Here is a 19,686-nt window from a genome sequence, read left to right as displayed (position 1 = left end):
ACCAAATTTTTATTAACCTAGTATGCAGTAAATGGAGAAGGCAATGGCACCCCACTCCAGTACTCTTGCCTGGAAAATCCCATGGACGGAGGAGCCTGGTAGGCTGAAGTCCATGGGGTCGCTAAGAGTCGGACACGACTGAGCGACTTCACTCACTGTACTCACATAAATAAACCCAATGTGCATTTCAGCACTATTTATAACAGCTAGGACTCAGAAGCAACCTAGATGTCTGTTGACAGACAGATGGATAAAGAAGTTGTGGTGCATATATACAATGGAATATTACTCAGCCACAAAAAGGAACAAATTTGAGTCAGTTCCAGAGAGATGGATGAACCTAGAGCCTGTTAAACAGAGTGAAGTCAGAAAGAGAAAAATAAATCCATATATGAACATATACATACGCAGTCTAGAAAAATGGTACTGATGAGCCTATTTGCAGGGAGGAACAGAGATTCTGCCATAGAAAGTGGACTTGTGGATACAATGGGGGAAGGAGCAGGGAGGACGAATTGAGAGCGCTGAAACATACATATTATCAAACGTAAACCAGAAAGCCAGTAGGAAGCTGCTGTGTAACACAGGGACTCAACCCAGTGCTCTGTAACAACCTACAGGGGTGGGAGGAAGCTTCAAGAGGGAGAGGACATATGTACACTCACGGCTGACTTGCACTGTTGTATGGCAGAAACCTGGGGCTTCCCTGGTGGCTCAGCAGTAAACAATCCGCCTGCAAAGCAGGAGACGTGGACAGAGGAGCCTGGTGGCCCACAGTCCGTAGGGGTGCAGAGTCGGACATGACGGAAGTGACTTAGCACGCATGCATGGCAGAAACCAACACAACATTGTAAAGCAATTATCCTCCAATGAAAAATAAATTCAAAAAAGAATTTTAAAAGAAGATTCCAGATCTAAAATTCATTAAGGAACTTTTCAAATCAAAGAGGTCATTTTAGCTTAAGGAACGGAGCTGAGCTACAGCTGGAGTTTCCTATTTACCTTCCATACTATCCGTGCCAGAAAATACGCAGAAAAGTTATCTGCTTATATCATGCAAAGTAAGAACAGCATGGACCTTGAAAAAAACAGAATAAAATTCTTTGGGAATTCCAGCAAAAAGGTCAAATAACTTATAAGGGAGAAATATCAGGCTGGCTTTAAAGTTCACAACAATATATATGTATCATTAGAAAGCAGTGGAGGGGTAAATTCACAACCCTCCAGGAAATAGAAGTGTGAGCAAAATGTTATACCCAGACAGACTGTTGAACTAGAAAGGCAATGAAGTGAAAGTTGCTCATTAGCGTCTGACTCTTTGTGACCCCATGGACTATACAGTCCATGGAATTCTCCAGGCCTGAATACTGGAGTGGGTAGCCTTTCCCTTCTCCAGGGGATCTTCCCAACCCAGGGATCGAACCCAGGTCTCCCGCATTGCAGGTGGATTCTTTACCAGCTGAGCCACCAGGGAAGCCCAGAAAGGCAATAGTGGGTACTTTTGACCATACAAGAATTACAAAAATGTATTTCCTATATATGCACCTTGAAGAAACTGTTAAAAGATAAACCTCAGTTGCACACAAGCTGAACAGAGACACTGTAACAGGAGAGAAGTGAGCCTAAAATTGGTTTAACTTGAAAACTAAGGGAGAAACATCTCTTGGAATCACATTTCTGGTCTATAACATGAATCAATGACAAAGAAACAATAGAACTAATCAAAGTTGGGAGAACTAGATGGTTGTGTAAGAATATTGGTTATTTCATCTTTTATGATCAGAACTCTAAAAGTCTTATTTATATTCTGATAATTCAAACAGTTGGGACTGAGTATAGTTTAAGGTGTAAAGTAAGCATTAGAAGAAATAATACTTACACCAGTACCTACTGAGCTGGTGCTGGAGAGAAGGAATTGGAGCTATTAAATCATCATTGTCCCTAGTGTTTCCAAAATAAAATATTAAGCATTAAAAATAAAACACTAATATGTCCCAAAACAGGATAGAAAGCTTCCAAGGCATAGTCAGCTACCCAACCCACATAAAACAAAAATGTATACAAAACTTTAGAGAAAAAATAAAGCAGTAAGAGAAAGCATAATGTGATCCTAGAATCACATATTTTTAATATAAATGGCATACACTTATTGAAAGAGAAGAATCTCAGTTTCTATTACACAGCAAAAGCCAAGCAGGGCTGAATATACATGATAAATCTAAATCAGATTAAAAGTAAAACGACTGTAACACCATACTGGCTCACATATATGCGAAAGTTTACACCCTCAATACAGACGAGGATAAATCAGGGCAAAAAGCATTGACTGTGTTAGAGTTGTTGAAGGTGAGTTGTGCCCACCAAGAAGCAATATGCAAGTCTTAATCCTCTCCCTGAGAATGTGATCTTACTTGGAAATGGGGTCTTGCGGATGTAATCAAGTTAAGATGAGGTCCTCCTGTTAGGCTGGGCTCTGACCCAGTGACTTTGGTGTTCTTCTATGAGAGACACTTGGACAAAAGACACACACGGAGGGAGACGGACGTGTGAAGCTGGAGAACAGTCTGATGCTATTCTGCCAATGAGCCAAGGAACACCCGCGACTAACAGCAGCTGCCCGAAATTAGGAAGAAGCAGGGAAGAGCCTCCCTAGAGTCTTCAGAGAGAACACGGCCTTGTGGACACCTTAATTTTGGATTTCTAGCCTCCTATACTGAAAGACAAATTAATTTTGTTCTTTAAAAAAAGAAAAAAAAAAGAGTTCTCCTGCTGATCTTTCAGTCCAAATTTCCAACATAGGAAGAGGGGCTGAGTTCCCATCTCCTTTTCACTGAATCTTTTAAAGTAGGGCGGATTCATGTTGATGTATGGCAAAACCAATACAATATTGTAAAGTAATCAGCCTCTAATTAAAATAAATAAATTTTAAAAAATAAAAAAAATAAAGTAGAGAATATATCATGTCCACTAAATTGCATGCTGTTTTCTTAAAAAGGAGTCAACCAGAGAGCTCCTTGCTCTGAACGTGTAAGAACGTGTAAGAGTATGAACACTCTCATACTAATCTGATAACTCATCATTAAGCTGCGACAGTAGAGCGGGACAACAAAGACTTTTAGAACATGGTCAGGACGTGCCAGGAAATTATTTGCATGCGGTTAAAGGAGCATTTGCAGACAAACATTATGTGTAACATTGGAGCTGTTTCTCCTTCAGTATGCACAACAGGAACCTTTCTGCCCCAACAGCCCAACTCACTGCTAACCTCCAGTGGGGACTCCCAGGCAGAGATGTTCCCAAGGATCACTTTGCACATGTTCTATATCCCCTCAATGATCTATCACATACCACTCTTCCATTTTATCTGTTCATCGCCTCCCCACAAACTGAGACATGGTCCCAGCTTTCAAGCTGTAGCCAAATGCAGACCACTAACACATTAATACCTAAAATGCAGTAACTGCCTCAGTGAAGTGAAGTGAAAGTCACTCAGTTGTGTCTGACTCTTTGCGGCCCCATGGACTGTACGGTCCGTGGAATTCTCCAGGCCAGAATACTGGAGTGGGTAGCCTTTCTCTTCTCCAGGGGATCTTCCCGACCCAGGGATCAAACCCAGGTCTCCTGCATTGCAAGTGGATTCTTTACCAGTTGAGCCACAAGGGAAGCCCAAGAATACTGGAGTGGGTAGCCTATCCCTTCTCTAGCAGATCTTCTTGACCCAGGAATCAAACTGGGGTCTCCTGCATTGCAGGTGAATTCTTTACCAACTGAGCTATCAGGGAAGCTCAACTGTCATAAGAAAGGCATAAATAAAGAACTAAGAAAAGATACATGTAGATGGAATTACTTCTTCCTGGAAGAGGCATGGAAAAGAAAAGAGATACATTATTTACTTGGGACTCTACAGGATATGGGGGCTTCTGATTCAGGAGATGCAAGAGATCCGGGTTCAATCCCTGGGTCAGGAAGATCCCCTGGTGTAAGAAAAGGCAACCCACTGCAGTATTCTTGCTGGAAAGTTCCATGGACATAGGAGCCTGGTGGGCTACAGTCCATGGGGTCGCAGAGTCAGACATGACTAAGCATGACGACCTCCACTACAGGATATGCTGGAGCTTGCAAAGTAGATAGGAAATGGTAACCCAATCCCAGCCAGCAGGGCGTATGAGCAAGAACATAGTGTGGAGGGTAGTTCTATTTGTCAAGGCAGAAAAGTTGAGGCTAGGTTATGAAGGATCTTGCTGGCAGAGGACTGTGGAGGTTCTTCAATAGGCACTGGGAGTCTTCTTGAAGGCTTTGTTCCCAGGTGAGATTTGAGTTAGGATTATAATTCTAATGGAACTGAGGAGGTCTTTATGGGTTCAGGAGTCTTAACTGGCAATCTGGGAACCTTCTAGGGAGGGGCTATAATATACAGTGCACATTCCATCTCATGTTACGGCCGCCTGGTCTCTTGCCTCCTCCTACCTGTGCTCAACCCTGGAAAGTCCCAGTTTTTAAAAGCTGAAATATAATTGACATACAACGTTATATTCATTTTAGGTATACAACATCATGATTTGATATTTGCATATATTGCAAACTGATCACCACAGTGAGTAATTAACATCCATCACCACTTAGTTACAAATTTTCTTCCCTGTGATGAAAACTTTTAGTATCTATTCTCTTAGCAACTTTCAAACACACAATATGGTACTATTAAATATAGACGCCATGCACTGCATTATAGTCTCATGACCTATTTTGTAACTGGAAGTTTATAACTCTGGATTTCCCTCACCCATTTCACACTCCCCTTACCCCCTGCCTCTGGCAACCACCAATATGTTCTCTAGATCTGTAAGCTCAGTTTTTGAGGGCTTTTTAGTTTAATATTTCATATACATATACAATTGTGCTCATTGCCCATGCAAGCAAGGTAATACTCATACTCAAAATCCTTCAAGCTAGACTTCACCAGCATGTGAACTCAGAACTTCTAGATGTACAAGCTGGATTTAGAAAAAGCAGAAAAAATGAGAGATCAAATTGCCAACATCTGATGGATCACAGAAAAAGCTAGAGAATTCAAAAAAACATCTACTTCTGCTTCACTGACTACACCAAAGCCTTTGACTGTGTGGATCACAACGAATTATGGAAAATTCTTAAAGAGATCGGAATAGCAAACTACCTTACCTGTCTTCTGAGAAACCTGTGTGCAGGACAAGAAGCAACAGTTAGAACTAGACATGGAACAAGGGACTGGTTCAAAATTGGGAAAGGAGTACATCAAGGCTACATATGGTCACCCTGCTTAGTTAAATTTTATACAGAGTACATCTTGTGAAATGCCAGGCTGGATGAATCACAAGCTGGAATCGAGACTGAAAAGACAAATATCAATAACCTCAGATATGCAGATGACACCACCCTTATGGCAGAAAGTGAAGAGGAACTAAAGAGCTTCTTGCTGAAAGTGAAAGAGGAGAGTGAAAAGCCTGGCTTAAAACTCAACATTCAAAAAACTAAGATCATGGCATCTGGTCAAATAGGTGGAGAAAAAGTGGAAACTCTGACAGATTTTCTTTTCTTGGGCTCTGAAATCCCTGCAGATAGTGACTACAGCCATTAAAACACTTGCTTCTTGGCAGAAAAGCTATGACAAACTTAGCATATTCAAAAGCACAGACATCACTTTGCCATCAAAGGTCAGTCAGGACAGTCGAAGCTATGGTTTTTCCAGTAGTCATGTATGGATATGAGAGCTGGACAACAGAAAAAGCACTGAGCACTGATGCTTTCAAACGGTGGTGCTGGAGAAGGCTCCTGAGAGTCCCTTGGACAGCAAGGAGGTCAAACCAGTCAATTCTAAAGGAAATCAACCATGAATATTCATTGGAAGGACTGATGTTGAAGCTGAAACTCCAATACTTTGGCCACCTGATGCGAAGAGCTGACTCATTGGAAAAGACCCTGATGCTAGCAAAGATCGAAGGCGGGAGGAGAAGGGGACGACAGAGGATGAGATGGTTGGATGGCATCACCGACTCAATGGGCATGAGTTTAAGCAAACTCTAGGGGATAGTGAAGGACAGGGAAGCCTGGTGTGCTGTAGTTCATGGGTCACAAAGAGTAGGACACGACTTAGCGACTGAACAACAGCAATACATATGTGAGATCATATGGTATTCGTCTTTCTCTGATTTATTTCACTCAGCACAATGTCCTCAAGGTCCATTCATGTTGTCACAAATAGTAAGATTTTATATTTTATGGCCAAATCATATTCCATTGTATGTGCATATACATATATATGGCATGTTTTCTTAATCCATTCATCCATGGATGGACACTGAGGTTATTCCCAAATCCTGAATATTGCAATGCTGCGATGAACACGGGAGTGCGGATATCTTTTTGTGTTAGTATTTTCATTTTCTTCAGATAAACACCCAGAAGGGGAAATGCGGATCATACGGTAGTTCATTTCTGGTTTTTGTGAAACCTCCATACTGCTCCCGTGGTGGCTGTACCAGTTACATCTCTCCCAACAGTGCACAGTGTTTCTCCACATCCTCGCCAACACTTACTTCCTGTCTGTTTGATGACAGCCATTCTGACAGGCGTGAGGTGATACCTCATTGTGATGCTGATTGGCATTTCTTTGAAAATTAATGATCCTGAGCATCTCTTCATGTGCCTGCTTGCTTTCTGCATGTGTTCTTTGAAAAAAGGTCTATTCAGATCCTCTGAACAGTTTTTAACTGGCTTATTTGGTTTCGTTTTTTTTTTTTTTTGGCTATTGAGTTACATGAGTTCTTCACATATTTTGGACACTAACCCTTTATCAGATATAGAACTTGCAAATATTTTCTCCCAGTCAGTAGGGTGCCTTTTCATTTTGCTGGAAAGACCCAAATTCTTAACCCACTATTGTGTGGAGTTGCCTCTGTTTCTCAAAAGTCTTGCCCCCAAAATAACACATATGTGCTCGTTTCTATGCTACATAATTATCAAAGCATTTTTTTTTTTCAAAGAAAAAAGAGATATTTTTGTTAAGAGAAATTCTACCAGTTGTTAAAGATAATATAAATTTCTGTATCTCATCACAGCTAACACATCAACGTTCTAAATATTTTGCACATAATGGTTTTCACAATTATGCTTGAGAAATACAAGGCAGGATTCCCAAGTTTACTTCAGCAATTCACATCCAAAGTGAAAATAACTACATGACACTGTGTGAAGCTTGTTTTAAAAAAAGGTTTATTTGTTACAAAAGTGTTAAATACTAAAACTAAAAACATATAAATTCAGGTCAGGCTATATTAAAATACACACATACCCTTCTTTGCAAAATTATTAAAGACAGAATTAAACAGATGATTTAAATTAAATAAAATACGCGAGGACCTTTTGTCTGATTAGCTGTATCAGTGTAGTGTAGTTTTTAAAATTAGAGTTGAGAAGTTCAGCTGTCCAGAAAGTCAAATTGACCTAATTCTTCAGTTTTCTGCTTTGACCCAACAGGAAACCACCATGCTGGATTAGACAGGGTCAATTTCTGTTAGGTTTCCAAAACCTTCTACAGTATACGCCTACTCTGCTACAATAATGAACACAGAGTAGTCAGAAGTATATAAAGGGTTATATAAGGTGAAAATCTGGCCCAGAAAGAAAAGGCCTTAGTTCTATTGATACTATACAGTATCTTCTCTAAATAAAATGACTGATAAATATATTGAAGCAGAGATCAGCACAAAGCATACATTCATCTAGAAATAATCTTTCAATTAGAAAAACTCTAAAAGAGAACTCATTTTCCAAGATAGTTTGTAAGTTTTTTTTGTTTTTTTTTTTAAAAACCTCTTGTTATTTTAAATCGAGTTAATCCAAAGGTATTGAAGAGTCTAGGTTTAAAGACTAACTTGATTACTGTTCTGACTAGCACAGGAGAGCTGTGACACTTGTGAGTCACTCGCAGGTGGCAAAGAACTTTCATAATCAGAACTACGTGCTCAATGCCACCAGAGCAGCAGCTCCCAAACCCAACTTTCACGTAGGTCCAACAACCTAGAAACTATCTATAGTCTACTGATGTGTTAAATAGTATTTTCAAGGAAATATTTTACTTTAGCACTTATATTTTTCAGTTTCCTAGATTAAAAGTTACTTAGACATAATGCTGTAATTAATGTAGGGGTAAAGATATGCTTATGAAAAGCAAAAGGCTATCATTACATTTTAAAAGGCCTTAAATGTGAATGAATTACTAAAAATCTACTTCAGTATTTATTCTTTACAATGTTAATCCTTGTCAAGTGTGGGAGTTGATTAATTCAAATGAATTAAATACAAAAACTAAAAATGCATTCCAGTAATCTTTATCAACACAATCCAATTAAAAACAGGTTTCTTGTAAGATATTTGTAGGGGATTTTTTACTGTTTTATTCTGACGGTGTTGGCAAACATTCAAGAACTATATAGTATTGTGTCTAATCTATGGCATAAGACTGTTTAAACAAACCTTAGAATAGGTGGGCAAAAAGTATGTGTATTCTAAAGTTACTGGAAATTAAAATAAAAATATATTCCAATACTTTATTACAGATGAAAAGGATGCTAACAATAAATAGTAATCTGGTTTTCCATCTCTCAGCTTGCAAGCTTCTGATGTAATTGTTTCTGCTGACATGTGATTTAAAAGAAACTATAATTCTGTCCTCTATCTTAGTACCTTTTTCTTTCCATGTAACAAGTCTTGATTTATATCCTTTCTTTGAACTTACAAGATAAAATCCTGAAGGACAAGATTCATGTTATTCTTCATTAAATACCCTTTCGGTCCACAGAGAGAATTCACATAGTTCAAGCCACTGATGTCTTAATGTTAGTAAATACACTGAAAGAAAGAAAACTCTTGGGCCTTTGATTGCAAATTCTCTAGAAAGCATCTTTTCCTACGAGCATTTTCATAAATGCATATTAAAGTCACACCGGCCAGTCACTTTTACCAACATCCTGGTCTTAGAGAATGATCAGCAAAGTATTTATCTGTGTGGAGCCAGGACTCTGAATGTCTCAAAGTGAAGCCAACGTGACGCATTTCTCACTTGCCAGTTGAGGTGGCAGAGGAGAGAGGCCCTGGGTGGTGCAGAGGAGAGAGGCCCTGGGTGGTACAGACTTCCCGGTGGGGGAAATCCCATGTGATCTCTTTCCTCAGCAAGCTTCCTTCTCTTTGCTTGATGTCAGTGCCTCTTTTCTGCTTTCAGAGAAGATAATGTTCTGAGCAAGACAACATACCCTGCGTGGAGATATGCATGATCTGCCAGTACAGAGTGAAAATGCAGGGCCCTCCTTCACACATGAATTTTAAGGTGGCAATCGCAGGGTAGTGGACCAAGCATGGTGCCCGTCTAAGCAGGGGGCCCGTGTGAGCACAAAGGCTACACAGCCACAAAGCCAGCCCTATACAGATTTCCTGGCTAATAAGAATCATGGAAGAGAGGCAAGGTGGGTCAGGTGGATTGTTCAGACAAAAAACACATTTTTTTTTTTCATCATGGTTTGAACATTGTCACTTGATTTGGAATGAGGTGGCATTTCACGTTTAAAATCCCAGGAAAATTTCTAAGATCTCAGTCTGATCAGTCTTCTAGATTTCTCATTATAGAAACAGTCATACTGGGTCTTTAAATGGCCCTTATTTTAATAGCGCAATTAATCAGATTATGAAATTTCTACATGATTTTTAAAAAATTTGAACATTTCTTAAATGGAAGGGGTATTCATATCACTAAACCAGTAAGGAATCTTGAAGGGAAAAGTAGCTGTACACAGCTTTATATGCTAGGGTGAAGTCTTCATTTTAACCTACAGTATACTTTGTTCCCTTTTAAGATCACAATAGTAGTTTTTTCCAACAAGATCTAATAAGCACGGTAAGCTGAATGGTGATTTTTTTAAACTCCCATATTGGTTTCGGTTGCAAGAATTCTCCTGGAACCCAGAAGTACCCCATTCTTCATAATAACAAGGAAAAAATGCATGTATATAAAAATTCCAGGTCACATTACTAAGCAACGACACTTCCGGGAGTGAATATATTTCCTGTATTCTGCAAGCTGCTTCAAGTACATAGTCGATGGCCATCTGTGCTTTTCAACAAAACTGCGTTCTTCCACTAAAAGTTTTAGAAAGAGAGTATTAATTGAATATATTTTATTTGGGATCAACTTTCAATATTAAGTATTGGTTTTGCATGCAACAGATGAGATCCACGCTCTGCTGTACACTTCCTCCCCTCCTCTCAATCAGTCATCAGGATTCACGCTACTCTGTGATTTACAATTACATACATCATGTCACTGCTTCATCAAGTAGTATTTGATTATGTCCTTTTTTTTTCCTCTCCCCCAAGTAAGACTTCTTTTTCCCGGAGATAAAGGACTTTGTGTTTTTCATTTAGTTTTCTCTGTCGCTAACTCAACCTTCCAAACTCTGAAGTCCTCTCAATTCTTTTTCCCTCTGCTCCTAGACTTCGTCTTTCACTCTGCTTTCTCTAGTTTTGATGAAGCACAACTTTTATTAGCTTCCTGAAAGGGGGGCAAGCATAAAAAGTATTTTTGAGACCTTGTTTGTGATGAAGCATCTTACACTCAACAGATCATCTGGTCTGGTATGGAATCTTCCCTCAGTATGTTGAAGACAGTACTCCATTGCTTCCTAGTTTTCAGGGTTGTTAAGAACTCTACTACCATGCAGATTCACAGTCGCTGATAAGTCATCTGTGGGTTTTTTTATTCTATGAACATTTAGATTTTCCTATTTATAAGTCAGTGTTCCTGCACAGCCCAATCATGGACCTTGTTCATTCATTAAGCTGAGCACTTAGCGGAGCCTTTTAATATGCTGACTCCGTTTCTTCAGTACTGGGATAACTTCTTCTATTATGTCTTTGATAATTTCCTCCTCAGTGTTTTTTCCTTTCTTCCTGTATTAATTTCTATCACCCAGATACTTCACTCCTGCATTGAGCCTCTGACTTTTTTTTTTAAACCCTTTTTCTCCTCTTTTTGTCCTACTTTCTAGGAGATTTCCTTACCTTGACTTTTCTACTCGTTTATTTATTTAGTTGTTTGGTTGTTCTGTTATGGTTTTTTTTTTGCTATCCTATTCTAATTTTCAAGAGCAACTTCTTGTTCTTTTATCGTTTTCTTTAATTATGCTAAGATACATGTAACATAAAATTTACCACCTTAACTATTTTAAAGTGTACAGATCAGTCATGTTATGTACATTCACATTGTTGTCAACCAATCTCCAGAACTCTTTTCATCCTGCAAAACTAAAACTCTACACCCATCAAACATCAACTCCTTGTCCCCCCTCCCCCACATCCCAGCAAGCATTATTCTACACTCAGTCTCTATGAATGCTGTTTCTCTTTTATAACATTCTATCTTTGTTTTACAAACATGTATCTCTTATTCTTTGCAGATATTAATGGTTGGGTGTTTTTTTTTTAAGATTTCCTCTACTCTTTGTTCCTATAAATTCCTTTTCTTCTATTTTTCTTCATTTTGTTTTGGTATTCATCTTTCCCATTGGACGACAGAGGATGAGATGGCTGGATGGCATCACTGACTCGATGGACATGAGTCTGAGTGAACTCCGGGAGCTGGTGATGGACAGGGAGGCCTGGCGTGCTGCGATTCATGGGGTCGCAAACAGTCGGACATGACTGAGCAACTGAACTGAACTGAAGAGTGCCTCAAATATCAGTTGATCCTCAGTTAACCTCTTCATATTTAAAAGTGAAATGCTAGAAAACTGTTTGGAAGTCTGTGGGGCACGGGCAGGACTTGCTGACTGGTGAAGAGTCAAGGTGGCAGTCAATACCTGGCTGCCCAAACTCTAGAACCTGAGACGGGAGGAGGCTGGAGGCTTACTGCCTAATGTGCGCACTTGCACGCGATCCCTATGTTTTCAGTCCAGCTCCTTGCCCCAATCTCAGCTACACTCTGAGTTTATGATCCTCTAGCTTTTTTGGTTTTAACTTTTCCAGGAATAAACCCCCGATTCTTGTGATGATGAGGGAGCAGTTCCCTGCCTGGGTGGGACAGAGCACAGCAGAAGCATTCAGCTAGCTCTGCAGCTTTCAGCCCCAAGTCTCATTTTGCTTTCTGAAATACCAGGTCTCGCAAATTTTTAAGGCTTTACAGTATTCTGCTGGCTGGATCAGCTTGTTTCTCGTCAGTATTCCCTTCTGTGGGCATTTAGGTTTCCTTCTGCTAAGCCAGTTTCCACTTCTCCATCTACTGTTTGTCTCCATCTATTATAATTTGGATTAGCAAGGTCCTGATCCAGGCTGCGGGGCCTAGCTGCTCAGGGAAATTAATTGTACATTTCAATAGGAAGCAAAGGTGATATAAGACTGCTGCCTCAGTTAACATTAAAGAAGAGAGAGAGAAGAAATTTATCGTAGATGAGCTCTGGTAGCCAGCAAAAATCAAAACAAGATCAAAAAACCTGTTATAATATATAACATAATACTGAGATAAATTAAACAGAATAATGAATTCATAAGTGCCAAGGGTAACATATTCCTGTGCACTGCTGTTTGCTTTCCTACGAATCTGGTATGTAAAATACACCTAGTATTTAACGAGCTCTTTCACTGAGTTATGATGTATCGGCGGCAGCATTAACGTAAGATCTTTTCCAGTCTCACTTTTCAATTTCTAAACACCTCTAATGAAGAAAAATTCGCAGGTAAGAGAAAACATTTCTTATAATTCCAATAATAATCTGGTAATTTTTGAGGCTGAAAATGAGCCATTCTTTACGTAAGCTGTAAAGGGACTGTGACATGAAGCCTTTCAAGTTCAAGGGACCATGTGAAGTAGGCCAAGAGTTAGGCATCTGGGAAGAGAGGAGACTGGGGCACCATGTCAGATACACGTGCAGTCATGCTCCATTCCAGGGTGTGGCCAGCTCGGAAGACGGGCCCAGAAGCACCAAATCTTCCAACTTTTCAAAAGAAGCCAGAAATTTCAATTCTTAAAATGTGACACATTACAGTGTTTAAATATTGACACTAAAAGAAGTTATAATACCATCTGGTAGAAATAAGATCCTTGGGCAAGTTATATTCAACCCACAGACTTGTCAATTTGTGACTGCTGATATAGGCCATCAAATTCTCCCTTATACACAGGGGCTTTTTTTTTTTTTTCTCTGCCCAAGAGGACATATCACAACAGGTCCTAGATGTGAACAGGCACCACTGAATCAGAGCACTCAGGATACTATTTTTATTTCCATCAAAGGAACATTAGACAGTCACTGACATAGTCTTGTGTTCTTACCCTGCCTTCTCAAATTACACCCTGGAATCCTGCTTCTCACTATGCCAGGTGGTCATAACATGCTTAATAGGCAGTTGTATAAATAATAAAATAAAATAAAAATGAATAACTCAAAGGACTCAGAGAACATCTTTCTCCCTAAGTTGCAATGGTACTCCATGGGTATCCTGTTCGTGCATGCTCAGTCGCTCAGTCATGCCCAACTCTTTGTGACCCATGGACTGTAGCCTGCCAGGCTCCTCTGGCCATGGGATTCTCCAGGCAAGAATACCAGAGTGGGTTGCCATGCCCTCCTCCCGGGGATCTTCTCGACCCAGGGATTGAACCCACGTCTCTTATTAAGCCTCCTGCTTTGGCAGGCATGTTCTTTACTGCCAGCGCCACCTAGGAAGCACACGTGTATCATACCTCTATGCAGAACAGTAATCGGAAAATCATCTTGTCTTTCACGAATGAAGTTGACTTAAGGTGACTTATAGGTGGCCCAAAAATCAAAATGTCCATTTATTTCATTTTTAATTGCCTGATTAAAGAATAACTGTGTAAGAATGCCCCCTACTAACAGCAAGGGGATGTATGCCTTATGTTTAAGAATGAACTCTGGTTCTTACACAAAGTAAACAGCAAATATCTACTGTTCCTGCTATGATGTGTTATGTTCCTCTCCTGCACTGTTAAGATTCTATGAAAGAGGCTCCCAACAGGCATCCAGTGTGTGCTGACTGGCTGAACACATCTGCCCAAAACTGACTGTGTGTTTCTTGGTTTCCCTAACTATGCGATGAATAGGTGAATGAAAACAAGAGAGGTGGACATCTAGCATCAGATTCTCTTTTACAAGCCAATTTTTACATAGAATTCTAAGATTTCCACAGGTCAAAAGGGAAGTACTCTGGAGGACGGTGGCTGGCAGGAGTTCAACAACAAGCTCTGGCCCCTACCCCGCCCTCCTCTCTGCTACCCACCCCACTCCTGCCCACCTCGCAAGACCTTTGGCCATTGCCAGGGAGATTTCTCTGCTTAGCATCTCAAACTACTTGATTGGGAGATCTTTACCTTCTCCTTTTTATCAATAACTTGATTGCTCCTTGACTCTTTTCTAGGCAATAACATGAGAGAACCACTGTATCTAAACTGACTACCTTGATGACTCTTCTATTTTCATTTTCTTTCATCTTATGCAGCACTCAGAAGCTCACCGTTTGACTGGTTTTAAACTCTACAATTTACCTTAAAAGATCACATTAAGTATACCCTTTGCTCAGTAAACTTTGCAACGCTCTTTGATCAATAAAAAAATTATTATTGCCAAGTAATATGATGGATGCATACAGGGACGGGAGATAACCAGTACAAGTCGGGATAAATTTTTCTTTATAAGAAGAGAATTTAAAAAGCTGAACTATTTAAATGTCATTTCTGACTTAGATGGTTAAAACCAAATCTCATTTATCACAACCAAATACCATGTGAGGCCACTTTATCTAATTCACAAAAAAACGCATTTAAAAATGGATGGGAGCTACGAAACCAGCATTAGAATGTGTCTTGTGCAACACAGGTCAAGCTTCTTATGAAACACAGGTATTATTAAGAATCCTCATTACCACACTGCATACTTAAAGGGAATGTCTCACACTGACTTACTTTTTAAAAACTACTATTCCTACAAATTATGTCTCAAATCTAAGAAAAAGAGTATCATTGTCCCCAAAAAACATTAATTAGCAATCTACCTGAAAGATCCTGAAATTCAGGCTTTTGACTGAAGATGAGGTAGTTAGTGGCGATGAAATGAAGCAGCCAGGTTGAGAGGCAATCAGAGTGGTGAAACTGCAAGAAAAATGTAAAGGGAAATAATATTGCACATAATGACCATCAACATGATGATGCGATCGAGGGAATGGTCCAGGAGAACTCACAGAGGGCCCAATTCCATGTTTAATGTGTCTGGACACGATGCAACCTTCAGCCCACTCTGACAGCAGGCAGGAAAAGGGAGCCTTACTAACAAATCATAATAAAATCACATCAATAAAGAAACCAGATCGAATGAAGAAACAGTTATGGTGGCCACAGGAGCTTAAAGGCTTTTAAGCAGATGCATGACTACATCTGTGGGTAACAAAGTCTACTGGAGATTCTTGAGGATTTTCATTTCAGCTTTTCATCTAAGGTCATGGCCTTCACGAACTACACTTATATCTGTGTGGCAGAGAGGTGATCAGAGTTAATAAATGTATACACTTGGCCATATCTCAACAAATTCACCTGCAGAGAAAACCAAAGAATATTCTGAGGAGGGAATGTCATCAATCTAAGGGTATTGGTTTTAACATGTAAGTATTTCTGTGAGGTTATGGATGAATGGCTGCTTATAACTGGCATGTACGTTGCACTGAGCAGGATTCCCAGCACATTTATCATCCTGAGTTCCAAAAGTTAATAACAGGGAAACTCAGAAACTTGGCCATGACATCATCACCTTGGTGCCAACCCAGTGACACCTCCAACCCATGACTAATCCATCCAACCACGCAATTCAGATTACAGTAATTTGCTGCAGGCAACTTTGGAATGCGAGGCTTTCAATGTTACTGTGGTAAAATATGCGTCACATGAAACTTACCATTTTAACCACCTTTAAGTTTGTACAATTTGTTGGCATTAAGTATATTCACATCATTGTGCAACCATCACCACTGTCCACTTTCAGAAATTTTTTATCATCCCAAACGGAAACTCTGTACTCATTAAACAATAACTCCCCCTTTGTCCTAACCCCCGTCTCTGGCAACCACTGCTCTATTTTCCCTGAGTTTGGCTATTCCAGGTAGCTCATATAGGTTATACAAAATTATGTACTGTTTGTCTTTTTTCTGACTGATTTATTCTACTTTATTCTATAAGGTCCCTGAGGTTCATCCATGTGGCAGCACGCATTAAAACTTCATTACTTTTTAAGGAACAAAACTGGGTCATTGGCAGTGATATGGATGAATCTAGTCTGTCATACAGAGTGAAGTAAGTTAGAGAAAAAAATCAAAGATCATATATGAATGCATATATGGAATCTAGAAAAATGGTACTGATGAAGCTATTTGCAGGGTAGGAATAAAATGTACAGAACAGATGTGGACACATGGGGGAAGAGAAGGTTGAGATGAATAGGGAGATTAGGACTGACATATACACACCACCATGTGTGAAATAGATAGCTGGTGGGAAGCTGCTATATACCACGGGAAGCTCAGCTCGGTGCTCTGTGATGACCTAGGTGCTCTGGGATGGGGTGTGGGGGATGGAGCTCAAGAGGGAAAGGGATATATATATCCATATAGCTGATTCATACTGTTGTGCAGCAGAAACTAACATGACATTGTAAAGTGACTATACTCCAGTTAAAACACACACACATGGGTTTCCCAGGAGGCACTACTGGCCTGCCAATGCAGGAGATGCAGGAGACCCAGGTTTGATCCCTGGGTTGGGAAGATCCCCTGGAGGAGGAAATGGCAACCCACTCCAGTGTTCTTGCCTGGAAAATTCCATTGACAGAGGAGCCTGGTGGGCTACAGTCCATGGGGTCGCAAAGAGTCAAACATGACTGAGCAACTGAGTGCACACACACACACACATGTCATAATATATGCAAACTTCATTCCTTTTTAAGGCTGAGTAATATCTCACTGCATGTATCGCATCTGTTTAATCCATTCATCTGTTGATAAAAATTTAGGTTGTTTCTACCTTTAGGCTAAATACATTAATAGATTTCTTAAGTGAAAGTCGCTGTCATATCCAACTCTTTGCCACCCTATGGACTGTAATCCATTGAATTCTCCAGGCCAGAATACTGGAGTGGGTAGCCATTCCCTTCTCCAGGGGACGGTCTCAATCCAGGGGATGGTCTCAACCCAGGGATCAAACCCAGGTTTCCCACATTGCAGGCAGATTCTTTACCAGGGAAGCCCAAGAATACTGGAATGGGTAGCCTATCCCTTCTCCAGTGGATCTTCCCCACCCAGGAATCAAACTGGGGTATCCTGCATTGCAGGTGGATTCTTTACCAACTGAGCTATCAGGGAAGCCCTAGCTCTCTTTGAGATAAGAGAATGACTACCCACTCCTGTATTCTTGTTATACTCAAAAATAGTATATAAGCAAGAATACCGGAGTGGGTAGCCATTCTCTTCTCTAGGAGATCTTCCCAACCCAGGGATCAAACTTGGGTCTCCTGAATTGCAGGCAGACTCTTTACCATCTGAGCTGTCAGGAAAGCGCATGTAAGCAGTAACTAATACTACATTGAAAACAGATTTGTAATCTCAAATCTTGAAGAAACTCAAGTACCACTCTTTTTAAGTTATAATGTGGGTATATTTTAACATGTAAATTCAAATGTCCCTCTGATTTTAATTATGTTGGCGTTGTTCATTTGCTAAGTTGAGTCCAACTCTTTGAGACCCCATGGACTATATCCTGCTAGGCTCCTCTACCTATGGGATTTTCCAGGCAAGAATACCGGAATGGGTTGCCATTTTCTCCTCTAGGAGATCTTCCTGACCCAGAGATTGAATCCATGTCTCCTGCATTGACAGGTGGAATCTTTACCTCGGAGACACCAGGGAAGCCCTGATTTTAATTATACAAAATCGGAATTTTTGAATTATAAGAGATTTTATAGTTCATTTAATACTATATCACATTTTAACAATCTTTTTTCACTTTATGTTTTCACTGATTAGAACACTGCCTACAGGCTGTGACTTCAAGAGAGAGGGAGATCACAGAAATGAATAGCTGGCTATTAAAAGCATGGTTCAAGGGCAGAATTTTATTTTTGAACAAGATTTAAGATTTTATAATTATGGGCTCTTGGCAAGAAATGAAATGCATCCCACTGGAAAAACTACATTTTGGGAAGAATATACACTGACTCGAGAGGACAGTTCAAACTGAAATAAATAATGGAATTTGTAAAGACATTTAAAAAAATACCATAAAGCAAATGCTACAACATTTAACAGCCCTGTGAAGAATAGTAATGATGGAGAAAGTACCCCTCACCCCCAGCAAACTCACAAGGAAACTGTCAAAAACAAAAATGGTGGCTTGAGGAAACCAAATATCAATGCACAGATTACAAGAAGTTGAACGTAACACTTTAATATGAGAGTAAATAGGACTTCATAGGAGTCACCAAAGTCTGCCAAGATAAGGTTTAAAGGAGAGGAGGAATAGGGCATCTCTACCTCGATCCAAAGGAACTGATGTGATTAAGGGCCGGGGAGGGGAGCCTTTGTTGCACGTTAAGATTCCAACCTGACGGAAATATATGAATCTGAAGGTACAATCATGGTAAAGAACTGAGAGAGGTTAGAGGAAAGTTCCAGCAGAAGTGAGACAGAGAATACCAAATCTTCTTATCTGTACCAAAACTGCGGATGATGTGGGACTTCCCTGGCGGTCCAGTGGCTAAGACTCCACGTTCCCAATACATGGGGCCCAGATTCAATCCCTGGTCAGAGAACGAGACCCGACAAGCTGCAACTAAGACCCGACACAGCCAGAATAAAGAAATATGTTTTAAAAAATAAGTAATCATCTCCTGCCTAAAACTCTTTGTGACCCCTTTCTCTATTAAAATTTTTTTAAAAGTATGAATGATGTTTTCCTGATATACAATACAAAACCAGCAGAGATGATAGAGGGATTGCAAATTTCAATTATTCAGAGAGCCACTAGAAGGCTAATTGTGCCAAAAGAAGGAAGTCAGAGACGCAACGAGGGAAAGGTCAACCAAAGTCTGACCAACAGATGAACTGGCTGGCAAAGCTCAACCTCAACCTAGGAACTTCAAAGAGAACTGGGAAGAAAACTGATCCTTTTTCTGATTCATGTTGGCAAATTAGGGACTGCCAGGAACAGACTAAAGGAAAACGAGCGAAAGCAGGCTTAATGCTAGCAAACAGAAAAGTCTTCAGAAACAGTAAAATTCAAGCAGAGTTGGTGTCTTAGACTTTAAAAATTCAAGTGGAAAAATAAGGATACTACTCACACAGTCAGAAACTGCACATTCAGGGAATAGGTCAGGAAGAATTTCTGACAATACAATCATAATTCTCACGAGGAACCGTGTGGTGTGTGTGTGTGTGTGTGTGTGTGTGTGTGTGTGTGTGTGTGTGTGTGTGTGTGTGTGTTGGGGAGGGGCACTTAAAGAAATCAATGCAACCAAGCAGAGAGTTCTCTTATGCGTGAACTATATAAAAGGTACTACAAGATAAGGAAAACAAAGCTTGTGCACATTTTTTTTTAAAGTATGAAAG

The 19,686-nt window shown here is 40.0% G+C and overlaps 1 protein-coding gene across 3 annotated transcripts in view; it reads right to left on the bottom strand.

The window, feature by feature from the left end:
• Positions 1-19,686, bottom strand: part of RHOBTB3 (Rho related BTB domain containing 3) — an 86,261-nt gene that overhangs the window by 20,278 nt on the left and 46,297 nt on the right. The window contains exons 11-12 of one of the 3 annotated variants that reach the window (XM_002689396.7): positions 15,094-15,190; positions 7,235-10,170 (exon numbers count right to left, since the gene is read on the bottom strand). The exons of 1 other annotated variant lie outside the window; for it this stretch is intronic. In XM_002689396.7, coding sequence (XP_002689442.1) covers positions 10,055-10,170; positions 15,094-15,190 — 213 coding nt within the window. In that variant the 3' untranslated portion in view covers positions 7,235-10,054. Of the gene's footprint in view, positions 1-7,234; positions 10,171-15,093; positions 15,191-19,686 lie in introns of those variants that run through there. One more of the 3 variants, XM_024995328.2, reaches the window with a different exon arrangement.

The sequence above is a fragment of the Bos taurus genome, chromosome 7 (assembly GCF_002263795.3).
Source record: "Bos taurus isolate L1 Dominette 01449 registration number 42190680 breed Hereford chromosome 7, ARS-UCD2.0, whole genome shotgun sequence".
In the NCBI taxonomy this organism is placed as follows: Eukaryota; Metazoa; Chordata; class Mammalia; order Artiodactyla; family Bovidae; genus Bos; species Bos taurus.
Note: the sequence above shows the minus strand (reverse complement) of the source record. Positions and strands in the feature narration are given on the sequence as shown.